This window comes from Chelonoidis abingdonii, chromosome 10 (assembly GCF_003597395.2).
Source record: "Chelonoidis abingdonii isolate Lonesome George chromosome 10, CheloAbing_2.0, whole genome shotgun sequence".
Classification (NCBI taxonomy): domain Eukaryota; kingdom Metazoa; phylum Chordata; order Testudines; family Testudinidae; genus Chelonoidis; species Chelonoidis abingdonii.
Window position 1 is genome coordinate 52,744,812 of NC_133778.1, and position 15,682 is coordinate 52,760,493.

At 41.6% G+C, this 15,682-nt stretch overlaps 1 protein-coding gene across 4 annotated transcripts in view; it reads left to right on the top strand.

Moving 5' to 3' along the window:
• The window catches only part of CACNB4 (calcium voltage-gated channel auxiliary subunit beta 4), a 206,124-nt gene extending 191,132 nt beyond the window's left edge, over positions 1 to 14,992 (top strand). For 3 of the 4 annotated variants that reach the window (XM_032783739.2, XM_032783740.2, XM_032783741.2), the window contains 2 exons: positions 8,911 to 9,096; positions 13,851 to 14,992. In XM_032783739.2, coding sequence (XP_032639630.1) covers positions 8,911 to 9,096; positions 13,851 to 14,111 — 447 coding nt within the window. In that variant the 3' untranslated portion in view covers positions 14,112 to 14,992. Of the gene's footprint in view, positions 1 to 8,910; positions 9,097 to 9,718; positions 9,785 to 13,850 lie in introns of those variants that run through there. The other variant, XM_032783742.2, reaches the window with a different exon arrangement.
• The last annotated feature ends 690 nt before the right edge of the window (positions 14,993 to 15,682 follow it).

Sequence of the window (15,682 nt, forward strand, 5' to 3'; positions counted from 1 at the left end):
CCCCAAGGGTCAGTCCTAGGACCAATCCTATTCAACTTATTTATAAATGATCTGGAGAAAGGGGTAAACAGTGAGGTGGCAAAGTTTGCAGATGATACTAAACTTACTCAATAGTCTAAAGACCAAAGCAGACTGTGAAGAACTCAGAAAACTAAGTGATTGGGCCAAACATGCAAATGAATTAATGTGGATAAATGTAAAGATAATGCACACTGGAACAAATAACCCAAATACATGCAATATGATGGAGGCTAATTTAGCTACGAGCTAATCAGGAAAGAGATTCTTGGAGCCATCGTGGATAGTTCTCTAAAACGTCCATGCAGTGTGCAGCGGGTCAAAAAGCAAACAGGATGTTAGGAATCATTGAAAAAGGGATAGAGAAGTAAGGCGGAGAATATCTTATTGCCCTTATATAATCCATGGTGTGCCCACATCTTGATATTGCATACAGATTGTGGTCTCCTCATCTCAAATAAAAATATTGGCATTAGAGAAGTTGTTCAGAGAAGGGCAATTAAAATGATTAGGGTTTGAATGGGTTCCATGAGGAGAGATTAAGAGGCTAGGACTTTTCAGCTTGGAAGAGAAGAGACTAGGAGGGTATGAGAGGTATATAAAATCATGAGTGTTTGTGAAGAAAGTGAATAAGGAAAAGTTATTACTTGTCCCATAATATAAGAACTAGGGGACACTAAGTTAAATTAATGGCAGCAGGTTTAAAACAAATAAAAGGAATTTTCTTTACAGGCACACAGTCAACCTGTGGAATTCCTTGCTGAGGAGGTTTGGAAGGCTAGGACTATAACAGAGTTAACAGAGAACTAGATAAATCATGAGATTAAGTCCATTAATGGCTATAGCCAGGATGGGTAAGGAGTGGTGTCTCTAGCTCTGTCTGTCAGAAGGTGGAGATGGATGGTAGGAGAGAGATCACTTGATCATTACCTGTTAGGTTCACTCCCTCTGGGGCACCTGGCATTGGCCACTGTCGGTAGACAAGATACTGGGCTGGATGGACATTTGGTCTGACCCAGTATGGCTGGTATGTTCACGCTAGCTGACGTTATTCCATTTCTAGAGTAAGGAGATTGGTTTTTGGCCCTCGACCTAAGAGATGCATACTTCCACATCTCAATATGACCGTCACTCAGGAGATTCCTACAGTTTGCCTTTGGGCAGGACCATTATCAGTAAAGGGTGCTCCCATTCAGCCTCCTGTATGCATGCAGGGAATTCGCCAAGGTTCTCTCCATGGTAGCGGCACACCTGTGACCCTTGGGCATTGTGATCTACCCATACCTAGACGACTGACTCCTTAGAGCTCCCTTGTTTCAGGACGCTGTACGAGCCATCCAGATGACCATGCGCACATTTGCACAACAGGGTTTAACAGCCCACCTTACAGAAATTGACACTGACCCCAGTACAGTGACTGGAATTTATCAGCGCCAACCTCAATACAGTACAAGCAAAGCATTTCTTATGCTACACAGGCTCACCACCCTTACAAGTCTCAGAGACAGTCCAGGCCAGCTCTGAAACATCAGCCAGGAACTCCCTGCAGCTGCTGGGTCATATGGCAGCATGCATCTTTGTCAGGCCAAATACCCGCATGTTCATGAGGTGTCTTCAGATATGGCTCACTTCTGTCTATTCCCCAAACAGAAACAGACTAACCAAACTGTTATCACTGCCCTCTGCAGTAAAGCACTCCTTGGATTGATGGAAAGACCCATCCAGTGTCTGAGCAAGTGTTCCATTTGTGAAACCGCCACTGACACCGACTCTAACGATGGATGCCTCCCTAATGGGCTGTGGAGCTCACCTACATGATTGCAAGGTTCAAGGCAAGTGGTCTTCCATAGAAGTGACCCTCCATATCAATCTTTTGGAGCTAAGGGCCATCAGGAATGCTTGTGCATGCTTTCTGCATTTCATCAAGAATACCCACTCAAAGGTCATGACAGACAATATGAAGTGTATGTTTTACATAAATTGCCAGGGAGGTGCCTTATCTCCCTCTTTCTGCATGGAAGCACTCAAACTCATCTCAGCTGTCTGTCTACCAGGGATACAGAATGTGACAGCCAAGTGTCTCAGAACTTTTCTCACCCACCACAAATGGGAACTGAACTCAAAGGTGCTTTGAGACATATTCGCCCTTTGAGGAACCCCGACTGCAGAGCTCTTTGCTACTTACTGGAACAAGAAATATCATTGTTATTGCTCCAGAGCCAGCCTGGGGAAACATTCACTGGGAGACACCCTCATCCTTGCATGAGACAAGAACCTTTTGTATGCCTTTCCCCTGTTTCCTTTTCTATCCAAGGTCATGTTGAAAATTTGATGAGATAAAATGAGTTATTCTGAGTGTCCTCTCCTGGCCAGGACAAGTCTGGTTCCCTTACCTGACACAGATGGCAATATGTCCTCCAATTCCTTTTTGGCCCATTCCTCACCTGCTCTCTCAAAGTGACAGGCTGATGCTTCACCCCAACATGCAGGTCTTCCACCTCCAGGGTTGGCTCCTTCTTGGTTCCAAGACTTGGAGGCAGAGTGCTCTGACGAGGTGAAAGATGTGTTGCTGCATGGCCAAAAGTCAACCATTCAATGTACTGACCTACAAAAATTGAAATGATCCCAAGTTTGATGTCATTCTAAACACACAGACCCAACCTCATTTTCCATCCCTCTAATTTTAAACTACATTTTAGACCTCAAGAGGTCAAAACTCTGACTCAGCTCCCTTAAGATATGTCTTGTGGCCATAACAGCTTTCCATTATCAAGCAGATGGATATTCTATTGATCTAGATAATCTACACCTGCTGATGTATAGATTCTTTAAGGGGATTGGGAATCTCTTCCTGCGTGTGAGACCACCCACTCCAATCTGGGATCTTAACCCAGTTCTCAGGGCTTTGATTAGATCTCCCTTTGAGCCCATGGCAATTTGCTATCTCTTACACCTGTCCATGAAGACAGCATTTCTAACTACCATCACTTGAGCTAGGCACATAGGAGAATTAGTGGCCCTAATGGCACACCCACCATACACGATCTTTTAAAAAGACAAAGAAAGTAACTCTGAGGCTCCATCCCAAGTTTCTCCCTAAAGTTGCCTCTACTTTCCATATGAATCAAGAGATCCATTGTCCTGGGTTTTCCCAAAAAACACATTGTGATAGCAGGGAGGCAATTCTGCATATGCTAGATGTTAGAAGAGCACTAGTATCCGACTTGGACAGGACTAAGGACTTTAGGAAGTCCCCTAAATTCTTCCCTTCATTCACAGAAAGATCCAAAGGCTCTGTGATATCGGCTTAAAGACTATCCAAATGGGTCTTGGGTTGCATTAATCTCTAGTGTCAAAGGTGCAACCTGTTGCCTCCATCCAAAATCCACATGCATGCCATGAGGTCCATTTCTATCTCAGTCATATTCCTTAAAGATGTCCCTATCTCAGAAATCTGCAGAGCAGTGACTTGGCCCCCTTCCAACACTTTTGCAGAACATTATGCGATAACTGGAGATTTGGCCTCTGATGCCATCTTCAGCTCCACAGTGCTCTCTGTAGTAACATACTCCATTCCAAAGCCCCAGCCCTCCATGGGGGATACTGCTCAAGAGTCACCTACAGTGGAACACACATAAGGACACTACTCGATGAAGAAGAAGAGGAAGTTACTCACCTTGGGAAGTCATGATGTTCTTTGAGATGTGGAGCATCCATAGGGGGACACAACCCGCCCTTTTCCCCTCTACTTTGGAGTTCTCGATAAGGGGCTCTGGGATAGAGAGGGAACTAGGGGGGGGGGAGGGTTTGCCCGCGCAGTGTTAGATAGCATCAAGGCAGACCAGGAGGGAGGGAGAGCGCATGTGCAGGCTGAACAGACATTGCTACCCAAAATCTCTGATCAGAGTCGCAGATACAACTACAATGGAGCACCCATAGGGACATACGTCTGAAAGAACCATCGTTACTGCACAAGGTGAGTAACTTCCTTTTCATGGAAATTACTTAACCTCCTCAAATCAGCCTGTCTCAAAGTTGACCCTGTAGTAAACACAGACAATACAGTCCAAATACCACATTGCATGTTCATAGTCTTTTCAAAAGTGCTGTCTGCTTTTGGCTTGCATATATAGATAATCTTAATTCTGGCATTTCCTTACTTTTAAGTGCTTGACTTTGGAACATTTATAATGTTGTTTTAGTGTTTGTGTGTGTGCGTGTATGTGTAATATAATGGAATACGTGATTTTATCAGCATGTGTTAGAAAGGATGCATTACTCATTCATGGCAAAGCCATGTGTGAGTTGCAAGTAAACTCAGACAAGTGACAATAGAACACTCAGACTGCACTAAACCAGCATGATTTGTGTGTAAGGAAAAGATGGTACAAAAAGCTATTTTAGAAATGGTTTAGAGAATGTTAAAGCACTTTACTGGGACCATTTTTCATAGTCCTTCACCCACTAATCCTTCATTATCAGAAGTCCATTTGTACATGACTCGGGCAGTCATAAAATAGTTTTTCTGCAGTTAAATATGTCATGACTAAATTCTATTATCTCGGGTCCCCTAGAGCTAGAAGCAAAGGTGATTCCCATTTGGAAACTGGGAATCTACACTTGCCAGTGATCTATAGCTCACATATAGTCTTGCTGGGCTGCAGAGTAACTAGCTGTAACATCACACTGGTTTTATGTACAGAGAAGCTATCACTAGATTAGCACTGAATCTTGCCCATCCTAGGTTTCAAGCAGTCTTCATGTTTGGAGTATGTGAGTTGGAGGTGGTGAGGATTTAATTCCACTTTTGCGGGGAGGACGAGGAAACATTTATTAAGTCAGTTGGTTAAAAAAAAATTAAAGCGGCAGTTAAAGAGTTAGAGGAAGTTGTGGGGACTGGATTAGTGGGCAGACATCAGATGAAACAGTTTACCATATGGACATCTGCTTCACATATACTGTGGAGTTACGTGTCTATTTAGATATATGTGTGTGTATAAGGGATGGGGGAGCAGAATATTATGTGGTTTTGTGTATGTGTTTTTACTGTACCAATCACTATAACATCTGCACCACGCAGTCCTTATTTTATTGCTGCTATAGTTCCATGGTATATTTTCCCCACTGAATTGAAAGTGAAGGGGAAAGACACAGGTGCAAAACTTCACTGCTGAAAATGCTGAATTTTCTCAATGGACTAAATTTGTGAATATTCATGAAAATATGTTTTCTTCAGAAAACGGGCATTTATTTTATTATGCCTGTCTTGCAGTTCATAAAAATCCACTCATCTAGTACAGCTCTCTAAACCACTTCCATTGGTGATAGAATATGAAAACACTAGCTACATATAAACTGCCCTGTTGGCAACCATAAAGTCACAGGAGCTCTGTGTCCTACATTACTTTGGTGTTCAACAATAGATATACCTTGTGTGGCATATAAGGGTATGTCTACACTACGAGATTATTCCGATTTTACAGAAACCGATTTTGTAAAACAGATTGTATAAAATCGAGTGCATGCGGCCACACTAAGCACATTAATTCGGTGATGTGCATCCATGGTCTGAGGCTAGCGTCGATTTCCGGAGTGTTGCACTGTGGGTAGCTATCCCATAGTTCCCGCAGTCTCCCCCGCCCATTGGAATTCTGGGTTGAGATCCCAATGCATGATGGTGCAAAAACAGTGTCGTGGGTGATTCTGGGTAAATGTTGTCACTCATTCCTTCCTCCAGCCCCCAGTTGCTATGAGAAAGACGGTTACCAGCCATCTCTGTACCATCTGGAGGGAAATGACCGGGGAGTCATTCCTAATTTTACCCAGGTGCCCCCCGGCCGACCTCACCTGAAGGCCAGCAGGAGCATCACAGGACTGATAAGTATTGCTAACCAGCTTACTGGCACTGTACCGTCTGCCCACCGGGAAGGGAAAGGGGAGCGGATGGCTGCTGTTCACCTGCCGAGCACCCGTCTACCAGCAGCATGCAGTAGACATATGGTGACAATTGAAAAAAGTCAAAAACCAATTTTTTCCCTTTTCTTTCGTGGGAGGAGGAGGGGTAAATTGACGAGCTGTACCACTGAAACCAACCCCAGACAATTGTTTGACCCTACCAAACCCTACAGTCATTGGAGTCATCAGCCAAGAATGCAAATGCCTTTTCGAGACTGGCGGGCACCTGTGGGATAGCTGGAGTCCTCAGTCCCCCCTCCCTCCTCCATGGGCGTCCATTTGATCTTTGCTTTCCGTTACGCTTGTCAACAGCAACTGTGCTGTGACCTTGTCTATCATAGCTGGAGATTTTTTCAAATGCTTTGGCATTTCGTCTTCTGTAACGGAGCTCGGATAGAACAGATTTGTTCCCCATACAGCGATCGATCCAGTATCTCCCATATCGGTCCATGCTGGAGCTTTTTTGAAAACGATGGTGGGGGAGAGGAGCCCAGCATCCCGCTGCTATGATAGTCCAGGCAGTACAGAATCTTTTCTTTAGACATGAAAGGGGGGGGCTGATGGAGCTCAGCCCCCAGTTGCTATGATGAAGACGGTTACCAGCCGTTCTGTAACCATCTGAGGGAATGACCGGGAGTCATTCCTATTTTACCCAGGTGCCCCGGCCGACCTCACCTGAGGCCAGCCAGGAGCACTCACAGGATGATGACAAGGATGGCTACCAGTCATACTGCACTGTACCGTCTGCCACCGGGGAAGGGGAGGGGAGAGGATGCTGCTGTTCAGTGCCGCAGCACCGTGCGTCTACCAGCAGCATGCAGTAGACATATGGTGACATTGAAAAAAGTCAAGAAACAATTTTTTCCCTTTTTTCATGGGGGGGAGGAGGGTGTAAATTGACGAGACATACCCTGAACCACCCCAGACAATGTGTTTGACCCTACAGGCATTGGGAGCTCAGCCAAGAATGCAAATGCTTTTCGGAGACTGCGGGGACTGTGGGATAGCTGGAGTCCTCAGTCCCCCCTCCCTCCTCCATGAGCGTCCATTTGATTCTTTGGCTTTCCGTTACGCTTGTCACACAGCACTGTGCTGTGGACCTCTGTCTATCATAGCCTGGAGATTTTTTCAAATGCTTTGGCATTTCGTCTTCTGTAACGGAGCTCTGATAGAACAGATTTGTCTCCCCATACAGCGATCAGATCCAGTATCTCCCATACGGTCCATGCTGGAGCTCTTTTTGAATTTGGGACTGCATCGCCACCTGTGCTGATCAGAGCTCCACGCTGGGCAAACAGGAAATGAAATTCAAAAGTTCGCAGAGCTTTTCCTGTCTACCTGGCCAGTGCATCAGAGTTCCGATTGCTTTCCAGAGCGGTCACAGTGGTGCACTGTGGGATACCGCCCGGAGGCCAGTACCGTCGATTTGCGGCCACACTAACCCTAATCCAACATAGCAATACCAATTTCAGCGCTACTCCTCTCGTCGGGGAGGAGTACAGAAACCGGTTTAAAGAGCCCTTTATTTCGATATAAAGAGCCTCGTTGTGTGGACGAGTGCAGGGTTAAATCAGTTTAATGTTGCTAAATTCGGTTTAAACGCGTAGTATAGACCAGGCCTAAGTGTCAGCAGGTCTGAGGTAGTGTGTTGAGGTATTTGTTCAGGTGCTTAAGTAATATCACCAATGAATGAGTTCCTGGTGGAAAAAAAAGAAATCATACTTGTAAGACCTCACCATTTAAGAACAGGCACCTGGCCATTTCGACAGATAGATATAAATGAAGGCAGTTAAGACAATGCATAAACATCATATGTAGGTGCTGTAGATAGAATTCCCAGCTGTGAATCTTTGAACAGCTGTATGTCCTGAACTTTAGCAGTTATGCTAAGTAGAAATGCCATTGCTAATATAACTGTAAATTGTATGAACTAGAACAGAGATGTTCTTCAGCTGCACAGTTCAATTCTGGATCTGAGTTCAGAATCAGGATTTTGTTTATCAGAGAGATCTGAGTCAGCCCCAGCATTCAGAACTATAATTAGAATTCAACATGATCTGGACAAACTGGAGAAATGGGCTGAAATAAATACGATGAAATGAAAGTCAATACGGACAAATGCTTATGAAAGAATAGTCAATTGCACTGATACAGAATGGGAAATGACTGCCAAGGAAGAAATACTGCAGAAAAGGATCTGAGGGTTATAGTGGATCACAATCTAAATATGAGCCAACAATGGAATACTGTTGCAAAAAAGGTTAACATTCTGGGATATATTAGCAGGGGCATTGTAAGCTAGAAATGAGAAGTAATTATTCTACTCTGTTCAGCACTGATGAGGCCTCTGTTGGAGTATTGTGTCCAATTCTGGGCAGCAACCTTTGGGAAAGATATTGACAAATTGGAGAAAGTCCAGAGGAGAACAACAAAAATGATTAAAGGTCTAGAAAACATGACCTATGAGAAAAGATTGAAAAAGCTGAGTTTGCTTGGTCTGGAGAAGAGAAGACGGGGGAGGGGGGAAATAACAGTTATCAAGTACATAAGATGTTATAAACAGGAGGGTGGTAAATTGTTCTTCTTAACTGTTGACGACTGGACAAGACATATTGGGCTTAAATTGCAACAGGGGAGATTTAGGCTAGACATTAAGAAAAACTTCTTAACTGTAAGGGTAGTTAAGCACTGGAGCAAATTACCTGGGAAGGTTGTGGAATCTCCGTTATTGGAGATTTTTAAGAACAGGTTGGACCATCACCTGTCAGGGATGGTCTAGTTATTATGTAGTCCTGCCTTGAGTGCAGGGGACTAGACTAGATGGCCTATTGAGGTCTGATGCAGTACAACATTTCTATAAACCTATGATTATTTGAGTGTCCCTCTTTTGCTGCCCATAAAAAAAATACTGAACTAGCATTTTCTTGCCGTAAACAGGAAATGTTTGATGTCATTTTGGATGAAAATCAGCTTGAGGATGCATGTGAACATTTGGCCGAATATCTAGAGGCATACTGGCGTGCTACACATACCACCAGTAGCACACCTATGACTCCTCTTCTTGGAAGAAACCTAGGATCGACTGCACTTTCACCATACCCTACTGCAATCTCTGGATTACAGGTATGAATATGCATCTTGGCCCCCAGTCATCAGTACAGGTCAGTTTTATTCATTATAGGAAAACAGAATAATATGTTTTATAAACTGTATCCAGTATTTGTTTCATTAATTACTATTTGCTGTTTGGTAAGTGCCAACAGCAAGAAAGCAAAATAGACCCACTTATTCAACAGAGAAACATTTTATTAATGGAGTGCACTGGTGTTCAGACTAGTTTTGTTTTAATGGGGAATATAATACCCATAACTCCTTTTTGCATGAGGAATAAACTGAGATAAATGGCACTCTGTCAAAAGCTATTTTAGCTATGTAACAAAATTGCATCTTTTTATGTGAGAAAGTGCTGTTAGAATTAAGAGTCTTTCAGACTGAAAATAAGCATGTAAAATATGTTATACTGGTAAGAAATACTATAGTTAAGGTTGCAGATCTTATTCTGATATAATCCCATTTTCACATGCTCATAACTTTTCACAACATTCATCTTTTGATCCAAAATTTTCCTTGTTTGGCCCAAGGTAAAGCTTCAGCAAAATCCCTTTCATCTGTTTGAGTTCACTGAGTGTGAATAAAATACGTTTTTTCCCATTGAAAAAAAAATTCTGACCATTTTTTCCCACAGGGATAGCTCAAAAACGGCGAACTTTGAAACTTCAAACGTGGCATGTAAATAGTCCTTAATGAGAAGTACGTGCTTTACTAAGTTTGAAAAAAATGTTTTTGAAATAACAGTTATGAATGTTTGAAGATGCAAGACCGGGAGGGAATTCAGTGAACATTTTTTTCATTAATTCTGAAAGTTTCAGAAAGAGTTCTGCATGTGTGTGTGACTTTTGAGGAATGTGCCCTTGTTAATATGTGTCAGCAATAGAGCTGAGCAAATAATTTGTAATGAATAATTCATCTGAAAAATTTAACTTCTTTTCTGCTCATGGAATATTTGGAGGCAGATCGTAATTTCTGAATAAATTGATTCAACATTCAAATTGATTGATTATTTAAATTTATTCAATAATATATACAAATTACTCTGGATTAATTGCACAGTTGACTGCAGATAGACAGTTTTTGGTAATCATATTTTTCACCAGGTAGCTTGACTCTGTTAGGCCCAATAAATTGTGTGGTGGTATTTTCCCTGATTGGATGAGTGCACTAGCACTTCTGGGATTACTAATCATATGAACAATTGTAAAATATTGTTTCCATGTTCACTTAACTGTAACATTTCAGTTTGCCATCCATTCATATCAGTAAAATGCCATCCCTTGAATGTTCACCTAAGCAAACCCAAACGGACTGTGGGCATGGCCAAAGCAAATCCGTTTAAAGAATTATGGCTATCCACCACATTTTTTTCTGCTATTTGTTTCCCCCTACTCAGTAGGCACTGATAGTGACTGTAACATGTTGCTCCACTTACATAGGGGAAACTTACACTGAAGATGAAAATTACCCCTATGCAGGGGGCCAGCGGAAGGTCTATTCATTGTCCCTTAATACCCACTGAATTTATTATGCCTGAGTAAAGATTGCAGGATTTGGTTCACAATGCCACTTAAGTGTTTTAAACCATTTAGAAAGTTGGGTTGACGTAGTTGTATCACATTAAGGACTTACGTTATCTTAAGTGATTATGTCTTACACCACTTTCAAGACATTTGCCATCTGAAGAAATACATAAGTTTAAGTGTTTGACGCCATAAGGTGATTGAAGTACTTATACAGACTTTAGGAATTAAACCAGCATAGGTGCTTATGCTACATTACGTATTTATTACAGTACTTTAAGCCCTTATGACGTTTTTCCTTTTCTTTATCAGTTATACTACCTTTAAATTACTAGGAAATTGAATGCCAGAACCCTATGTTAATGCAGTACAGGTGTGCATTTATGCACTCAAGTCCAGGAGAAACTAAAGTGAAGAGTGCACACACAAGTTTAATTATGTTTCATTGCATATACTTAATTTACTTGTTTATATTTTATATACAGGTATATATAAACTGTGCCGGTCTGAAGCTCCAGTTGCAAGGTGCAATGCAACTTAGAAATATGTAAAATTCAAATTGAGCATATTGACTGTATGCAGTTGCAACCCACGTTGAGTGTGTAGAGATTTGTCACCCTCTAGTGACTGGTCCACATACAAGGCTGAAGTCTGCAAGTTCCAGCTAATAGACTTAAGTCTTTTGGCTCAAGTGGTGGAAGCTCAGTGTTTTTATCTCTGCAGGACCCAGTTTTGAACCCAGCAGTTCAAGTGAGGCCAGATATGGGTTATGATACAGTCTTACATTATGAGATAAGAGGTTATCTTTTGTACAACATTTACAAATATTAACTCACATTAAATATGTTCCACACCCAGAAGTGAAGAGATTGAGATCAGAATAACCACAAAATCAAGCCAGTAATACAAAGATATCTCTGTGTCCAGTAAAGCAGTGTTTCCCAAAGTTGGGACGCCGCTTGTGTAGGGAAAGCCCCTGATCGCGGCTCCTGCGGATGGGGCAGGTAAACAAACTGGCCCGGCCTGCCAGGGGCTTTCCCTACACAAGCGGCATCTCAAGTTTGGGAAACACTGCAGTAAAGGAAAGAGCATATATTACAAATTAACTGAGGGAGAGACAAGTTGCATTCTCAGAGATGTTGTAGCTGTTAGACCACATTGTTAAATAAGAAGACATAGTAACCAGAAATAAAAAGACACATTAAACAAAAATAAAAACTATGAGCTTGGCAATGGAGGAGGACCTTGCCATAATAGATATTTTGAAACAACCTGGAATGGAAAAAATATTTGGGATAATGTAATACTTGGCTATGAATTATAGAATTAAAACAGATTAGGTCATAGAGGTGAAAAGTAGAACTATACCAGAAAGATTACATAGAATAGTGAAAAATTCTGAGAGGACCATACAGTAGAATCTGTATGGATACAAATCTCAGATCATAAGAATACAAACATACTGTATATACTTGTTCATAAGCTGAATTTTTTTAGTAAGAAAGGGAAGCACCAGAGGATGAGGGTCGGCTTATGAATGGATATAGAGAGGGAGAGGTGGGACACAACCCCTCCCCCCAACAGAGGGAGCAAGGAGAGGCAGCAGAGACAGAAGAGAAGAGGCGGGGCCAGAGTCTCTTCACTTCTGGCCACCCTGCTCTCCTCACAGCCTCCGAAGCAGCTGAAGCTCCAGGGCTGGCAGGCTGCAGCCATGCCGCTCGGTCCTGCCCCCCAGAGCAGGCTGTGGCCACGCTGCCTGGCCTGCCAGAGCACACTGCGGCCGTGCCGCCCGGCCCAGCCCACTGGAACGTGCTGCAATCACGCTGCCTGGTCTGGCCCACTGGAGGAGGCTGAAGCTGCGCTGCCCAGCCTGCCGGAGCAGCTCCAGCCAGGTGAGAGACATCCTCCCCTGTCCCTCCCCAGATAAGGTGGGAAGGGATGGGATGGGGAGAGTGTGGGGGTCCCGGGCTAGGGTGGGGTCACGTGGGGGGTGGTCACAGGGGTTACTCCCCTGACTCCCAGCTTCTCCTCCCCACAAATTTCCCCACCAGTTGTTGTCCCGGCCATCAGGGTAAGCATTTGGTACGCCGGAACACTTTGTTTACTTAGGTTTACCTCCGTGCCTGCGGACACTCGAGGTAAACAAACCATCTCGGACCCCCAGCGGCTTATCCTGGTGGCCTGGGAGCCAAAGTTTGCTGACCCCTGAATTATAGGATCAGCTTATGAATGGGTTATAAAATGTTTCCATTTTTACTTATCCATGTTGGGGGAGGGGGGTCGGCTTATAAACGAACCGGCTTATGATCGAGTATATATGGTATTAGTAGCATTTTACTATTAGCCTTTGGATCAGAAAAAGAATATTGAGTGCAAATTGAGAGAAAGAAGAGTCAGCTAAGTTGGTGCTTGACCAACTTTTTGAATTTCTGTTAAAGATGGTTGTGCGGAGACATGAGAGAATAACCGTGGTAATAATGAACCATGTCTGATGACATTGGATGGAATGTTGTTCTCTTATGGCACTGGTTTAGAGCCAATAATGTGAACTAATTTTGATCTTGTGACTACACATGGTTAGATATTAACCAATCACTATGGAAACATAAGGACAATAAAGGCCAAATCCCTACTTGGTAAATGGTTTTGTTAAGGAGTTTCTGTGCAAGTTATTTGAAATATTTATTAAGTTTTAGTTATAAAAGCCACTTAACATCTAACTACTTCAGCTATCCTTCCTGTAGAGTATTTGGTTATACACTATTAGCTCATAGTTTAAAAATCTTTAAATAATGCTAAATGAGGTGCACTTTTTGGAAAAAACAAAAACTCCTTTTCAGAAAGTTTCTGCAAAACACACTGATTCATTACAAATTTCTAAAAGGAATCAAAATAGAAATATGAATGTTATGTTCATGATTAGGGAGAAGAACTGATAAATGCAGTGTGTTCTGAATCGATCTACTAGTTGCTTCTTACTGAAAGTGCCCTGTAAAATTTTATAAGATTGCATATAAAAATATCATAAAAATACATTGTATTATGCTGTGTTTGGTCTCCTATCAGTTTTGGGAATCAGACTATTCTCACATCCATCTCCCATCGCAAATAAATTTTAGTATTAAAAAGGAATTACAAACATGGATGGATTCTGAAGGACCTCAAACTGAGGCTGCCAACTAACTTACAAGAGGTGAAACAAAATTGTATCTATATTAATCCTTACATTCTTTACATTTTTAGAGCCAGCGTATGAGACATAGCAACCACTCTACTGAGAACTCTCCAGTTGAACGAAGAAGTCTAATGACCTCTGATGAAAATTATCACAATGAAAGGGCTCGGAAGAGCAGGAACCGCTTGTCTTCCAGTTCCCAACACAGCCGAGATCATTACCCCCTTGTGGAAGAAGAGTACTCTGACTCTTACCAGGACACTTACAAATCCCATAGGAACCGAGGATCGCCTGGAGGATATAGCCATGATTCACGACATAGGCTTTGAGTTTAAGAACCTGGGGAAAAATAGTATTCATTAGCTGACAACTTGCCATAACATAGCTAGGAAAAACAAATCATCTTAATTTAGCAGGTGTAACACGGTTTTACTGTAGTTACAAGCTGCTGCCATTTGATGCTTAAAAAAAGGGAGGAGGGGAAGAAATTCACCATGCCCTGATGTTTAGGAGGAAATTAGCTTGCCCAATCATATTGGATTTTTTTTTTAGTACAGCATTTGCATTTATAGCAGTTCCTTTTTTCCTCGTTAGATATTCAACACATCAGTTTGTAATTTAGGGTACTTATCAAGGCACATATAAAACAATTTCCTATGCTGGAAATTCCAAATGACCAGTTCCAGTTGGAACCAATTTATAAACCAATTCTTGTTGGAATTTGGGTGAACTGACTGGAAAGTCAACTTGAACAAGTTGCCATCAATTGTAAAAAAAAGTGCAGATGAAGAAATAGAAAATTAACCACTATCAGCCAAAAATCAGCTACAGTATTTGTTTGCTGGAAGCTAAATTTACGCTCAAGGTTAGATTAAAAACATTTTAATGTATATTCACTTTTCCTGAATGGCTTTTTCAGACTAACGAAATGTAAACCATCTGCAGTGCCAAATATCACAAATTAATGCAGCAGTTACAAAGTACTTTCCTGATTGAAATTTTTTTTAATTTTTTCTCCTGATATATACGTTGCAGCAATTTTTTTTCTTTTGTTTAGTCAGTACTGATAATTTTGTTGTGGTCACAATGATGATATGAACTTCAGCAACATGGAAGAGACTAGTAAGAGTATGAACAAATCCAAGCAAGCAGGAATGAAGAGTGTGAGAATACATGTCTGTTCTTTCTTTGGTTCATCATCACAAAATCCACTATCAAACAGTAGAGATAGGATCCTTTTTGTCCCATTCTCAATGTTCTGCCTTGTCAAATGGAAATTGATCCACTCTCCCAACAACACATGTACAGCATGTACTGTATTTACATTCCCACACAATTGAATACCTTCACATTACATTTTTCAGTCTCCCTCTTTGAATGTCTGAAAATTCCAGAATCACACACAAGCCCTTCATAACCACATCATTTAAAATTTATTAATAAAAGCAGATTCTTTTTCAAAATGCCAGTAAATTATAAAACAAAGGTTCTGAAAGATACAGCTTGCAATAAAAACAGAATAGAGTATCAGAGAAGGTCTGCTCACTAGAATTATAGAGTTGACATTTTTAATTCAAAGAACTATGATAAAGTTTTTGGAGATTTTGCTGCCTTACTTCTAATGAACTCTGCTTTTCACCTACTGACTCTTCAGTTTTTTTTAATGGATACATTTATATAGTTAGACCTTATATCTTACATTATCATTGAAGCCTTAGATCCAATATGATTGAAATAATTATTGTAATTGACCATTTTATACAACACACTGGTGTCTTTAAGCATCGACTCTTTCTAAAACACCCCAGACACTGCATGCATTTTCTAAAATTGACAGAACTATGTGTAAAATATCATTTTATGCTGGTTCATGTCAAAGCTGTTTTTTGAAAATGAAAGT